The following is a 16,025-nucleotide window of genomic DNA, read 5'->3' on the forward strand; positions in this document are numbered from 1 at the left end:
CAACAGCAGCATAACCTGCGCCTGAACAGTTTACCTACCGCCGCCTCCGTGGGCTGAGGGACCCCAGACAGTGGCAGGCACTGAGTTTGGGCAAATTACTGCTCATCAAGAGCAGTTAAGGGGACCGATACAAGGATGGCTAATATGGACAGAAAACTTAAGAAATTACATGACTTAGTACTGACTAGATTTAGGAGATAAAGGAAGAGGAACAATCACAGTACTCCAAGGTTTCTTGAAGAAAGAGTGAGACAGACATGGAGAGACTGGAGCTGAAGGCCTTTCCTGGGAAGCAGATGATACCGGGCACCCTGAGTGGGACACAGGGCCACCAAGAAGACACCCTTTAGGAAACAGAAGGGAGGACCAGTGAGGGACTGGTCTGGAGACACGGCTTCGGGAGGAAGAGGAAAAAAAATATCCAGAAAAATGAGGAGTTCCAAGGAAGCTAGAAGATCGTAGCATAAAGTGTTTATTTTTGATGACACATTTAAATCTTTTAAAAAAAATTGATGTTATTTACTTAATAACATACCTTATTTATTTCTTGTGTTAAAGCCTGCACTGAATAAATGTTCAGACTTCCATTTTCCATAACAGAGGCAATGTACCGTCCATGTGGGCTAATTACTGATGAGCTAATTCCTTCATCAAGGCTCCCGATTTCAAAGAGAAGCTTACAAGTCTGTATATTGATAAATCTCATAATACCATCTTGACTTAGAACTCCAAGAACCTAAGAGTAGAGAGAAACAAATCGAGAAGTCAAATGTCTGAAAGTCAAACCACACACACACACACACACACACAAGTATGTACGTGTACATATTTATCTATTTATTTTTTTGAGAGGGAAACGGTCCAAGGAGATTGTATTTGCCAAGATCCATTATATATTTTCAGATCCCTCCTTTGGGCTCACGGAGATTTGCCGGCTCAGGTCCAGAGCAGCCAGGAGCCCGTCATGGGGGAAGGTCACGCGGACTCTTCCTTTCTTCCCACAGGAAGGCCCATCTCCACTCACCCGCACAAAGGGACGTCAGGTGACTCGATAGTTCTTAACCTTGATCTCCACGCTGGCTGTCAGATGCAAGGTGGCGGGACATGTGGAGCCCCTCACTGTCCCCAGTCTGATCAGAGCTCACACGCCTCCTGCTGCGCCCACCCACACCCGTGCCTCTGTGAGGCTCCCCACTATCTACGTGCTTTCGGCTGCTGTAACCAGCTTTGTGGGGGGGTGGGGGTGGAGAAAGTCTCGGAGCCACAAGGGGAGTGGTGAGGTGAGAGGGAAGCTAGTCTTAAGGAGAAATGAAATTTTTAACTCATATTTTGCAAAATTAAAAACATACTAAAAAAGATTCAGCACCAAAAAGCCTCCGCTGTCTTGTCTGCGTTCAGGCCTTTTCCCCAAGCCGGTGGCTGGTAAGCAGCGCCACCACGTTATCACTGGGAACGCTGATGTCACTGGGTATATGAATGACTAGAGTTCAGAGGTGGCTGGAGGCAGGTTGAAGGTAACAATAAAAAGGCATGGCCTTCTGTTGGTCGGGCTGTAGGAAACCCCCTCATTCACAGCTGGTGCAACCTCTCCAGAGACCACTTTGGCAAAGTCCATCAGATTTACAGAGCATAAAACCCTGATACTGTTGTTTCAATGATGGGATTTTTTCCCACAGACGGGCTGTGTGAAATGTGTGCAGAAAGGTGTTCGGTGCAGCATTATTTGTAAAAGAAATGAACTAAAAACACGTGAAGTGCCCAACCACAGAGGACTGGTTAAAAATTAGGGAATACTATAAAATATGAAATTCTACAGTGACAAAGAACTATCTTCAAGGTAAATTAAGTGAAGAAAATAAAGATGCATGACTACATAAAAAGGGAGGAAAATCAGGCCCTGGCTGGTGTGGCTCAGTGGACTGAGTGCTGGCCTGCAAACCGGAAGGTCGCCGGTTTGATCCCCAGTCTGGGCACATGCCTCAGCTGCGGGCCAGGTCCCTGGTGGCGGGTGCGCGAGAGGCAACCCATCATTTCTCTCGCACATCGATGTCTCTCTCCCTCTCTTTCTCCTTCCCTTCCCTTCTCTCTAAGAATAAATAAATAGAATCCTTTTTTTTAAAGTGAGAACAAAAGACTGTAACACAGGTTATGGAGAGGGACTAACTGGGCAAACAACATATTAGCAATGTCAAATCCTTGTAACAATCAGGGAACAATTAAATGAAAGGGCTATGATCGTTCAGAAATTGATATGATTCTTCTCAGCACGTAGAACGTCCTGCCTTTGTGTTACTAACCTGATTAGAACCGGCATCAAAACTATCAGGAAGAAATTCTAGATGGCGAACGGCCCGAACTTTAGTAGGCATCTGGATAATTCTAAATAGCTGTTTAGCTTCCAAGCACCACAAATGAAGATGGTTTGATTTGCCTCCGGCAGCCAGGATTCGACCATCTCTATATAATGAAGAAGTGAGAAAGTCACCCTGGATAAATCGTCGATAGCAGCGCTGGCCAACATGATCCCAAGTGATGACAGACATGTTCTGTATTCATGCTGTCCAGTACAGTCACTACAAGCCATGCGACTGACATCTTAAATGTGGTGAGTGTTTCTAAGGAAATTCTGAGCTTTATTTTTATTAATGTAAACCGTCCCACACACCCAGTGACAACCGTGCGGAAAGCTAAGATTTATTGTATATATTTTACTTATTGTGCTGAGACACCAGCTTAGCAAATATTGGTTTGAGGACCCGGGTTTCTGACACTCAGAGCCTGTAGCATACGCTCAAAGCCCGTTACCACTGCCCAACTTTCTACATTTCACATATGACTACACTGAATTGGTACAGCATTGCTACAGGAAAAGCTACAAAGCCCAAGCTTTGTTCCTGCTCAGAGAAATCTGCTTTATGATTCTAAGGTACTAAAAAGAATCATCTGTATTGATTTGCAAGGTTGCTGCTCCTTCATTCACCAGACTCAGCAAGTGCCCACTATCAGCCAGGCTTCATTCCAGGTGCCAGGGAGACGGGAGTGAACAAGATGTGTAAGACCCCTGCTCTTAAGGGATTTTCAGTCCAGAGGAGGGCAGACAAACAAATGGACTTGATCTCAGCTGAGCAATTCTATAAAGAACCACAAGATGTAGAGCTGGAAGAGGAGAAAGCTCTGCTACCTGAATGATGGGAATGGGCAGTCAGGGGATGGTTTGGAGGAAGACTCCCACGGCGGTCAGTGTTCCAGACTGGCCAGTACTGAATGCTGAGAAAGGAGGAAGGTTAGTTATAAGGAAGAGTGAGAAGCCAGTCAAATGTGGTGGGAACAGCAGAAGCGGAAGGAAACGAGATGAGGGAAGAGGGAGGCCCAGACCAGGGACAAGAGGCCTCAGGGGATATGGTGGGGAGTTTGGACTTGATCTGAAGTACAGGGGAAAGCCTTTCAGGGGGGTTCAATAGGCAAGTGATATGATCTGACTTAAAGATTTAAAAAGACTGCTCTACCTGTTTTGTAGAGACTGATGTTAGGAAATGAGACTGAAAACGAGCTACTCTCGTAGTCTAAAGAAGACCAGGTAGGAGCTGTGGCCATGGGCACAAAAGCAGACCAGTTCAGGATACACTTTGGTAGAGTTGATGGGACTTATTGATGACAGAAGAAAAGGGTGAGAGGAAATAACACCTATTTCCTAGCTCTTTCCACTGAAAAGGCCTGGAAAAACTGACCAACACAATGAGCAGTTAGGTCTCGAAATACCATTTCCAACTAAAACGAACGCAGATTCCTTAGAGAAATGGTCGATTCCAGGTTTGGGAGAGCAAATGGGCAAGACGAGCCTGGAGAATGTTGGTGGAGCACAAAGAACGAAAGCCCTCACAGGCACCTAGGGTTACAGGAAGAGAGTTCAAAGCTGGCGTGAGGGGCATCTCACTGGTCCGAAGTGAGAGAACTGGAACATCACTACGAATAACTTTTCTAAGAATTGATGTTATATTTTGCAAATTTAAGGTTTATAGTGTTAACATTGATAAATTTATATGCTGTAATGTGATTGCTCCTGAAGCAATATTTACATTACATCTTATAGTACAGTATTGACTGTGTCACACTGTGTATTAGATCTCTATGGCTTATTTGCTACTTGTTATAAGTTTGTTCCCTTAAACACCATCAATCAAACTTTCCACCCTGCACCCCCTGATAACCACCATTTTACTTTGGTTTTTAACAGGTTTGCCTTTTTATTTTGTTTAGATTCCAAATATTGGTGATATCACACAGTACTTGTCTTTTAGAATAACTTTAATGGATTAAATCATGCCAACTATGTTTAAATCTATGAATTTACAAAGACTAAAGACAAAAAACTTCATAGGCCACCTTTGGAAGATGCCAAAAAACCAATTAATTATTCTGAAAATAAAAATTATCTTAAAAAGGAAATTAAAGTTATCCGTCCTTTCTTTCACAAACTATAAAGTCACAAAAGAGTCAGTGAGAAAGCTTCTTTCTGTAGGTTTTTAATTGGTAACTAAAGTAACAAAAGAGTCAATGAGGAAATTTCTTTCTATAGAAGGTTTCTAGTTAATAAGGGAAAAGGAATGGCAGAATTAGAACAGCAGCATGTTGCTAACCTCTAATGCAATACTGGATCCAGGTAATGGTCTTCAATGGTCACCAACATCGCAAGAGAAAGAGTTCTGAGTTCTCTCCTTATGAAAGTATACAAACCACCTATACTGTCTTCTTGCCCCCAAATCAAATCTGAGTCAGTCCCCAGTTTATAGAAAAGACAGGTGCAACCAGCTTACAGAAAACAGAGATTACAGAGGACCGTATTCAACAAAACCACAGGGATGCAAAGAGTAAAACCCCAAATATAGAACATTCCACAAGACAGCCCTGACCACTGTCACTCAGCTGGTTGGGTATCATCCCACAAAGTGAAGTCGCTGGTTCAATTCCTGGTGAGGGCACATGCCTAGGTGGCGGGCCCAGTCCCAAGTCGGGATGTGCGCGAGAGGCAACTGATTGATTGATGTTTCTCTCTCACATCGATGCTTCTCTCCTTTTTTCCCCCTTCCTTTCACTTCTAAGAATAAATAAAATCTAAAATATATATAAAAAAAGAAAAAAGAAAAAGAAAATTCTACAGGACAAACAACCAGTTCTTTAGAAAAAATAAAAAAAGGAGTACATGAATCAAGACGATGTGTGAACCTAGTTCTGTTCCTGATTTGAACAAACCAGCCATAAAAAACAATTATTAGATAAATCAGGAAAACTTGAATAATGACCTGATATATGACAATGTCACATCAATACCAGTGGGATCCTCTTCAATATCAGGAAATGACTATCTTTTAAAAAAAGTGTGATGACAGTACTATGATTATGTTTCAAAAGTTCCCTTATCTTTTAAAATTAGACATTAAAATATTTATGGATGAAATGATATGCTTGAACTTTGCTTTAAGACAATGAGTAGAGACGCAGTAGGTGGAGTTATAGGTAAAATAAAAGTGCCTATTAGCTGATGATGATTATAGCTAATGAGAATACTGTAATTAGGACTTCATATATTTTTATATTTTTGTGTATATTTGAAATTTTCCACAACAAAGTATATATAACAAGTCCTACAAACCATATCTAAGTTTGAAGGAAACTGCCTCATATGACAATAAGAGACTCAATGAAAATTTATAAAGTTTTACTGGAAGTTAAATCTCTTAAAAATTCTCAGTGTCTTCAAATGCACATTACCTGGTCACAGCAAACACTTTGTATAATATACTAGAGCTTTCGGGTGGGGCTGGCAATTGGTATTTGCAAACAAGGGTATCACATTCCCAGGCAAAGATGGAATTATCTTTAAAACAGCTGAGGATGGTATTACTTAATGGTAGAAAGAAAACCTAAAGAGGGAGAAAAAAAAAGTTATTATTCATATATGGATCATATAGCCCTCTTTAAAAATTATTTTTCTTAAACTAGAGAAAAATATTCACAACATTTGAAAGAGGATAACACTGGTATTTCACATAAACTAAAAAGAAAAGGTGAATTTAAATAAAAAATAGGTGACTATAATGACTAAGCAATTCATAAAATACTAAGTAACAATTTAAAAATATTTAACCTTATAAAAGATTCAGGTAAAAATAACAAAACACCATTTTATGTGAATAATTTACTTAAAAATAACACACACGTATATGTATACACAACTACACAATACTCTCATATGTATTGCATTTATAAACTATATACTAATATAAACACTTTATTAAATACTAACTACTGATAATGTTAAACATAATAAATGGTGCAAGTATAGGAAAAGGGTAGTCATACACTGCTGTTGGTAGTAAAAACTGGTTAAAATTATTGTAGAATATATTTCAACAGTCTTAAAAATATGTATCTCTTCTGAACTAGTCAATCTGCCTCTAAGAGTCAATCCTTTGGGGGAAAAATCAGCAAAGTGCTTTAAGATAAGTGTTTGCATATAAATGTTTGTTAAGTATTACTTATGAAAAATGTAAAAAATTGAAGACAAATACATGATCTTATTTTCTTAAATTCAATTTATTTGATGGACAAGTAAAACTCAAATTGATAGCAAGGTTGAACATATTTTATTCTTCTATTTTTCTATTATATAAGAACTAAACAATGCTTTTTATAATATGAAATTTTAATTGCAATTGACCAACATTTTCTCATAAGTTTCAATGGCCTCAAATATAATTTTGTGTGACATCTGTGTAAAACACACACCAGAGGGCGGGGAAGGGAGAAAGGAGGGAAAGAAATGAGAGAAACCAGTGCCCCAAGGAAACCAATGCCCCAAGGGCAGAATATTCCTGCCTGCATCTCAGAGTAAACCCCTCAAATAGCTTGAGGCATTTCACAGGGTTTGATCCTTGGTTAGATCTCTAGCTATTTATTTTTTGATTCCCATCCAGGAGAGCCTCCTTAACTAATTATTTATTGTAACACTTTCTATTTGAACATATTTTGTCATTGTTTCTACTGATGTGTCTCCCCAAGCTTGGTTATTTATTATTATTATTTTAACTCTATGAGTGTTTCTGTGTTAGAAAGAGCAGACTGGGACTCCATGAGGAGGCAAAGCACCTTTGTGGCCTCTCATCCCAATCCCAGGTTTGTCACCTACCGTCACAATGTTACCAGTGTCAGGAGGAAGCCTGTGTTCTCTTGAAATGCTACATTCTTTGGGGACGAAGTGTTTGGTATCTTTTAACATTGGATTGGAGTGTCTCTCAAGGATTTAGAACCCGGACCTGGCCAGTACTGCAGTCGTGAGGGCGAGCAGGCCAGGACTGTCCAGGGGGAAAGCAAGATCAACACCAAATCTCCCATGGCTTTTCCCAGTGTTGCAAAAATAGCGGGTCCGTAAGGAACTTATATGAAATACTTCTGCAACCTTGACTCTAATTTGTGCTGCTGTCACCCAGCCTATTATATACATACAGTCCAGAAGTGACTGTAATAGTTAATGATATTACTATAAAAATTTCAGGGGGTTGTAAGCCACAACTTTAACAAAAGTTGCAGGTTGTTATCACAAACTTTGTTTTTCGCATACACGTATTACAGTGTCTCTTTTTTCAATAATAAACAGTGCTTAAAAAAAAAAAACCCAATAATACACACAATACATAATGCACATACTGGTTAAATTTTAAAAAAGTCTACTTAGGATTAATATTAATGAGATATAACAAAAAATGCTCACTCAACTACTGCCCTTGCCTGGCACAGCTGCTCACTTTGGTCCCGGGCTCACTTTATCAAAGACAATCTCTGGTAGATCTTCTGCCAGAAGATTTAGGAAGGCACTTGGGATATGAAGGTCATATAGGAAGAATTTGCAATGAATACATTACAATCTATAATGAATGCATTAAAACGTGGTTTCAAAACCAATGTCAAAAAAAAAGTGACAAGATTTTCATTATAATTAGCAGTATTTTTCTAGAAAAGTACTAAAATTTATTCCTACTGGGAGAAGCAAAAGCTTAACAGCTAATGAGCATCAACTGCTATTTTAGGGGACTAGCTGAGATAGATTACTGCCTACATGATTATTCATTACTAGGTCTGTGATTTTAATTGCCAGATTTTAATGATTATAAAATTGTTCCTAATGAATCATGCCCCTATTTAGATAGTGTCATCTCTTGACAAACATAAAAAGCTCAGAAAAAACTTTAAAAGCACTAACAAAAGTACAAGGAGGGGGATATCGTTTTTTCCTTATAAAATGTAAAAATCCTATGCTTTCCAAATCCAGTTTTGAAAGGTATGTGAGCTTGGATACTTTTTACCTAGCAATAGTAGTAATAAATTTCATTGTAGATGCTTATATAACTACACTCATAATAACCTCACTTTAGCTCTTGGCCTGCAAAAACAAAAATATTTACTAGCTGGTCTTCTAAGAAAAGGTTTGCTGGTAACTGATGGACTATGCTGCCTTACTTAGTTTTTTAAAAAGATTTTATATATTTATTTTTAGAGAGAGGGGAAGGGAAGGAGAAAGAGAGGGAGAGAAACACTGATGTGAGAAACATCTATCGGTTACCTCTTGTACAAACCCCAACTGGGGATCAGACCTACAACCCAGGCATGTCCCCTGGCTGGGAATCAAATGGGCGACCTTCTGCATTGCAGGGCGATGCCCAACCCACTCAGCCACACCTGCCGGGGCCACACTGCTTTATTTGAGAACAATGTACTTACATGCATACTGCATACTATCCATATATTTCTACCTTTACTTTTATTCTCACATCACTAACATTTGGGTCCTATTTTTTAAACTAAAATGTCTTAACTGGTCAGCACAAGGTTAAATTGGCAACTATCCAGTGTGTACTAATTTTAATTTCATGGTAAAAAGAACAGATGGTTTTTGTGTCATTGTTTCATAACTGTTTCCATTGTGGGTCCAACTCCCGATGCTCTCTTCTTTAGAATTTAAAATTCAATTTAAGTACTAAAGCAATTAAAGAACAACCTAAGACATTCAGCCTAAATCCCTGATGAATAAGCCGGCTACAACTTTTGTCTTTTTAAAAAATTATCCAAGGCAAACTCAAGAACTCTGGGATTTCCATAGAGACTACAAAATAAATTTTTGGCTGACAGGCACTGCTAGCTGCTCATGTTAATAACCAAGAAATTAAAAGCAACACTGCATGTATAGCATAACCTGAAGCAAAATAATTAACCACACGGGAACTCGGACAATCCTGAAAACAGTATTTAGTTCATCGAAGAGAAAAAAATGAAACCTTAAAAGCAAAAGGAATGGATTTTTTTTTTAAGGTGATATATGTATAAAATAGAACACGGGTCAGCAATAAAGAGGAAGAAACTACTAATACACACAACAAAACGGGTAAATCACAAACACATTACGCCAAATGAAAAAAGCTTTATACATGTCATTAATGACTATTTATGTGAAACTGTAGAACAGACAGAGCTAATCCGTGCTGGGAAAGCATCAGAGTAGTGCTTACCTGGGGGGGATCTGAGGGACCCTCCTGGGATGGTGGTAATGACAGGTCTGCACAGGTTACAATGGTGCATGTATTTGTCAAAACTTAACAAATGAATACTTAAGATTTGTGCATTTCATTATATGTATATGTTACACCAAAACGTACTGAACCCTAGTCAATGGAAGGTTAAGCATTTCTGGGCAGGGACACTGATACCTGCACTTTACTTTAAAATTAAAAACAAAACAAAACAGTGAATTAGTAAACAGAGGGAAAGAAAGATGGCTAGATTCATCATAGGATATAGCAACATACAGGAAAGTCTAGCCTAGAAAGATGTTAATGAAAGAATCTAGATGGCAGGTGTACATGTGCTCTCTGTGAGATTCTTACAAATCGGATGTATGCTTGAAATTTTTCATAACAAAATGTAGGGTGGTGCTTAAAAACTCAAACAAAACCAATCAGCTAAATAAAAACTATCAACTTGCTAAAGCTGAAGTTACACATTATAACAATAGTCAAAAAGAAAAAAGAAAAAAGCTCAGTGAGTTATACGCCGTAGCCACAGACAGCTTCTTCGGTTCTCTAGGCCACTTGGCTCTGCTTGTGGCTGAGTAACGAGAACCTCAGTATGTGGGACAGAGGGCTTCATCACCCTTAGGTCACCTATAAATCCTGTTGGCCAAGAAACTAGCCTGAGAAGCACAACAGCCAAGATGTACCTCCCACTGACCTTTTGGATGCCCACAGACTGGAGAATATTCAGCTTTCTTTTCCTCTGAAAGGTGTCCAAGTCCCAGAGCTGGGCCGTGTCAGAGGAAGTGGTGATGGCGTACCTCCCCGACGCGTGTACCGAGATGGAAAACACGGACGACTCATGTCCTCTCATCCAGCTAACTAGCTCCTTGGTGACTGCGGGAAAAAGTAAAACAGTCACACGGGTAAACCGTGTATCATCCAAGAACGAGTTCAACTGATGGCTAGGTATTATGAGGCACCTCCATGAACGTCTACGGGAATGGAGGCCTGTGTCTGGTTCATAAAAGGCACCATGGGCCATATTAGTAACATGTGTACGGATCCCGGAGCGAGGAGGTGATGAGGCCGAACAAGGGTCTAAGAACAGCCTTCCGCGTGCGCTGGGGAGTTTGGGCTTCCTCTTGTGAGGAACACGCTCATTTTGGAGGGTCCCATATCTGGCCTGTGTTTTAGGAAGAGCATTTTGAGGTATACGGTGGATCTACTGGAAAGAGGGAAGAGATTAGACAAGATGACTAATTTATTTGTTCCTGCAACAACCCGGGAAAGAGATAAGAGGGTCTAAATGAAGGATGTGGCAATTCAGAAAGAACAGATTCAAGAGATATGAAGGAGAGACTTCGTGATCAAATGGATGTGTGGAGATAAAAGAGGCCTTAAGGCTCCAGTGGTCCTAGTTTAGTTATGTAAACAGTGGTGATACCATTAAGTAATAAGAGAAACACATAAGGAGGAACCGATTCAGCAGCGTGAGAAGAATGAGATAATGCATTTGATTCTTTCTGAGGTACATGTGTGTGCACAGATGCGTGTGTGGGACATACAAGCGGAGAAAACAGTGTGGTTAGGAAAAATAGCAAGAACTAGTGAAGATAATTATCACTGGGGAGTAAAATCGTAAGTGATCTTTACTTTCTCTTTATGTTTTCTGTGTTTCCAAGTTTTCTATGGCAGGCATCTTTTAATCAAGTTTTTTTCCTCTGGAAAGATGGAACTGAGGAAAATAGAAAACTAGATGTAAATCTGGGAAACATCAAGATACAAAGTAGGTCAAAACTAAAGACGGCGGAACAGAAAAACCCTTAGGGAGAGAGCCGTGGTTTCCAAACACCAGGCTAAAAAGTCTGGCTTTAGTTAACGGTGAGCTTTTCTACTGGGTTTCAGTAAAATGAGAAAAATAAGAATAATGACTTTTTCATAAAGCTAAATTTAAAGTATTACTTTGCAATCTAGTATTATATCCTTCTAAGTTTCTTTATGTTAAAACAATCCCTTGTTTTATGAAGTTATGTTTTTTCCAATGTCAATTAGAAAAATAAATGTTGACAACCTGTGTGGAATCTTCTACATTTTCTTTTTAATTGGGTCAAAAATCCGAAAGCCTAGGAACCACTGAAAGAAGCAGGAGAGAGACTACTATAGCTTTCAGAAGGCAGGAGGAAAACCACGAGAGAACAGTATGAAAACTAACTCTTAAATGTGCCCAAAGTGTTACATGCTACTGAGAATTAGAATGGAAGAGGGTTTAAGCAATCAGACGTTACTTATGACCTTGGAGACAGAAGTCTCTGCAGCATGCAGCGTGGGAAGCAAGAGTCAGAATCCACTGGTGGGAGCTGCGAAGATGCAGGATTTGGCGGTGAAGACAGGGAGGGAGTTGGGGAGGGACAGACACCATCTAAGGAAGGGGCTTGGTGGTGGTGGTGGGGTTGTCAGTAAGATAGAAAAGACCATAAAAAGATGGAACTAAGAGAGAAGTACAGAGTGGAATCCAAGGAAAGCAATCACAGATGAGCATGAGTTCTTCAAAATTTCTGTGACAGCAGTGTTTATAAAACCAAAAATTGGGAGCAGTTTAAAGTCCATAGTAATAGGTTAAATAATTCTGGTAGCGCAAACATCAATAGAGCAGAATATCTGGTAATGACAATAAATATACTGTATGAATTTTTGAGGTAAGAAAACAAGCACAGAACAATATAGACATTGATCCTATGTTTGTTAGAACGTAGACAAGGAATACGCGTGAAAACAGACTGGAAAGCTGGGTCGTTAATAAAAACGCTGCCTGCGTCCCTGGGTACCACTGAAGAATGACTGCTTTTCCTCTGGCACGTGCAGGACTGATTGTGAGCAGGGACCCTGCAGCCAGACTACCGGGTTAGGAATCCTGGTTCCTCTGCTTAGAAACTGTGGTGCCCGGGTCAAGTTACTTCTGTGCCTCAGTTTCCTCATCTGAAAAATGGGGATAATAAGTATCCATACCCATGGGTTATGCTGATGATTAAAATTAATTAACATGTATAAAGTCAAAGAACAGAACCTGGCAAAGAGTAAACACTATACGAGTGTTAGCTGTCACTATTATTACTATTGTTATAGTTTATATATATGTTTTCTAAATATTATAACACACTGATTAATAACAAGAAAAAAACCGGTACAGTTGAGATACCTTTTTTCTTAATCAGACTAAGAGGTTCAGTTTATAGAACTCTACACTCTATAAAAAATATATTATATAAAATACAATAGGTTATATTTAAAAAGTATTATTTTTGGCCTTCAAAGAGATGCGTAGTCTTTGTCCAGGCTCCTGGGAGGCAACCTCTAAACCCCTGGGACTTGCCCAGTGATAGGAGTGTCTTTGCAATTCACAGTAGGTTCGTCAGACAATAGCACATGGTTTACGCTAAGAAGAGAACCTTGGAGTGGGGGCTGGCCATACCAAAAAGACAAACCATGTGAGTGATTAGAAGGTTGGGACTTTCGGCCACTTGACATCAGTCTGACCTCCACAGAGAGGAGGTAAGGGTGAGAGTTGTGTTCAAGCAGGCGGGCAATAATGCAATCAATCAGGCCTCCATGATGAAGCCCCAGCAGACTCTGGGCATCAGAGCTTGGGTGGATTTCTTGGTTTGGCAAAGCTCAGTGAGGATGGCCACACACCGATGCTGAGAGGGTAATGCATCCCTGAGGACACTGCAACCTTCTCAGATTCTACTCTGTGTCTCTTCCTTTGGCTGGTTCTCATTCTATCTTTTTGATACATTAAAACTATAACTATAAGCATAGTGCTTTCCTGAGTTTGTGAGTCAACCTAGTGAATTATCAAATCAGAAGGGAGTTGTGGGGAACCTTGACTATGCAGGAGTCAGCTGATTTGATGGGAGGATGGTCGTGGGGCCCCTGAATTTGTGGCTAGTGTCTGACGTGAGGGATGTCTTTTGGGGGCGGCTCCTGCAGACAGTACGTATTATCAAAGTCCTTGCAGTGCTTCAGTCTGTATTTTACTCTGCTTCAAAAGACAAATATGAGGACTTCTTACCTGTATCGAAACATTTAATAGAATAATCAGCTAACGCCACGAGGAATTCAGACTTCCTATGAAGATGAAAGGCCAGTGCTGTGCAAGCTTGTGCTGTTCGCTGGACAAGATTAAACCTATTAAGAGATGATTGCAACAGTATCAGAAATTCTTCCAGGAACCATACATTTTCTGTTGGGGGAGTCCTTAGAGATGAAGAAAATGAAACTCAGCAAAATGAGCTCCCATTTTGGTAGGCCAAAAATAGATCATAAAGAATGCTAAATGCCGCGTAAAGGAGTTTGGATTTTACTTACATAGAATGGGAAGCCAGCAAGATGATGATCAGGCTTGTTTTTTAGAAAGATGATCTGGCAGCAATGCCACATGGCAAGAGGAACAAGGAAGAGGAGATCCCTGAGAAAGCCAGTGCAGAGAATCTCAACCAGAGCCATGAGTACAAAATGCGAAGGACAAACAGGAGAGGGGTCAGCAGTCAAGTAGAGAGGCTGAGCGACCCATCCAGCACGGGGTGAAGAGGGAGAAATCAGAAGTTCTTCACGTGTCAAGTGAAGATGACATATCTCATAAAGTTGTTGTGATCATTAACTATAAGATGATTAAATGAAATGATATATATTAAGTGCTTAGCAGAGTACTTGGCACATAGCTAGAGTTTAATCAACAAAAAAATCAATGTTTAAGCTTGGGCAAAAGAGGAGCAAGTTTGGGGACGGGAAAAAATAGGTCTGACTTTAAACATGTAGAGTTTAAGGCCCTTGCAAAACATCCTAGAGCTGTGTCGTCCCAAAGAAATATAATGTGGGCCACATGTATAATTTAAATTGTTCTAGGAGCCATATTAAAAAGGTAAAACAAAAGAGGTCAAATTAATCTTAATGATATATTTTACTTAATATAATATGTTGAAATGATAATATTTCAACATTGAGTTAAAATACTCATGAGATAGTTTACATTCTTTTTTTCATACTAAGTCTTAAAAACCCAGAGCATCTTTTACACTAACAGCACATGTGAATTTGGACCAGCCACCTCCTGAGGGCCCAGCAGCTCTCTACGCAGCTGTGGCTGCCACACTGGACAGCCAACCCGGCAGCGATGTAGATCTGAGTTGACAGGATTCACAGGGCGGCGGAATGAAGCCTGAGGCTTGGAGGTGATGAGCTCATCAAAGAGAACACTGGAGTACGGAAGGAAGCGGGCTGTGGACCGACCCCAAAGTAGCACCACAACAAAGGGGCGGGCGCTGGAAGAAGAATCAGCAGAGCAAGGTAAAAATATACACAGAGAGGTAGAAAAATGAGGAAAACACTATACCTTGAAGCATAAGAAAAAAATTTCAGGGAAGAAGGAAAGGCAAGAGTATTTAATAAAAGGGGAATTGAGGAAACCACTGGATTAAGCAATTGGGAAGATTTTGAGGAAGACGAGGGGAGTAGATTTCAGAATCACACAGGTCTGATTTCAAGTCTCTTCTCTCTGCCACTTATTCCTCTGCTCAGCTGTAAATATTTACAGAGACAAGGGACAGTGGGCAAAATAAAACGGAGGATCTCCTGTCCTGGGGGTGGCTACGGAATTTTAAATGTAAGGAAAACAAACTACTAGAGATACTGTTAAAACCAGAACTTTAATTCTCTAAAAAATCTAACTGGATTATCTTTCTATCCTCTCCTACTTTTCCTTCCATCAGCATTTCATGACAGTGTTTTACAAGAAACTTGAAATACAGTAAGAACTTAATACATCTTTCTGAATCAGTAACAGCAGGTACTAAAAGTCCGTGAATTAATAACATTAAATAAGGTAAATATCAAAAGTACCACTCACCTGTTTCCAGACAAGTCAAATACGTAGATATTTCCTTGGTGGTCCCCAGCAATTAGGCAATCACCTGAGCTATCAAAAGCCACATTCAGAAATCGCAAAACTTTGGGAAGGTAATCAGAAGTGGTGTGAATGATGTTCACTATAATTCTGTAAAACAAACAAACAAACACACATTAAATTAAATGTCAGGCTTACTTGTTATTAGGAAAAATATGGCTTTTCTAGCATACTTCACTAATTTTGAAGGTTTTTGCCTACTCATTCTTTCTTCCTACTGCTGCTCCTCAGAAACCCTACGATGATTTCTGAAAACAGTTCAGAAAGTTATTCATTATCCAAGTAGCTGTTCATTTATTCATCAAATACCTGACAGGTCACTATATGTCAGACACAGAACAAGCCAGGAACTAAAAGTAATTGATAACCTGGGTCCTGCCCTCATGAAACTTTCAGTTTACTGGTAAAGACACATTTAAAAGACAGACGTACATAGGAACGGATTTATATAATGAATTGGGATGAAGTGATAGACAACAGCAGGATATAAGAGAAGTCATTTT

General features: G+C 39.7%; 1 protein-coding gene across 1 annotated transcript in view; it reads right to left on the reverse strand.

Moving 5' to 3' along the window:
- Positions 1-16,025, reverse strand: part of TBC1D31 (TBC1 domain family member 31) — a 45,773-nt gene that overhangs the window by 26,335 nt on the left and 3,413 nt on the right. The window contains exons 2-7 of the mRNA XM_090283403.1: positions 15,466-15,612; positions 13,633-13,748; positions 10,279-10,457; positions 5,770-5,921; positions 2,298-2,457; positions 536-736 (exon numbers count right to left, since the gene is read on the reverse strand). Of these exons, the coding sequence (XP_090139529.1) occupies positions 536-736; positions 2,298-2,457; positions 5,770-5,921; positions 10,279-10,457; positions 13,633-13,748; positions 15,466-15,612 (955 nt within the window). The remainder of the gene's footprint in view (positions 1-535; positions 737-2,297; positions 2,458-5,769; positions 5,922-10,278; positions 10,458-13,632; positions 13,749-15,465; positions 15,613-16,025) is intronic.

The sequence above is a fragment of the Furipterus horrens genome, unplaced genomic scaffold (assembly GCF_987537825.1).
Source record: "Furipterus horrens unplaced genomic scaffold, mFurHor1.1.pri manual_scaffold_7, whole genome shotgun sequence".
Taxonomy (NCBI): Eukaryota; Metazoa; Chordata; class Mammalia; order Chiroptera; family Furipteridae; genus Furipterus; species Furipterus horrens.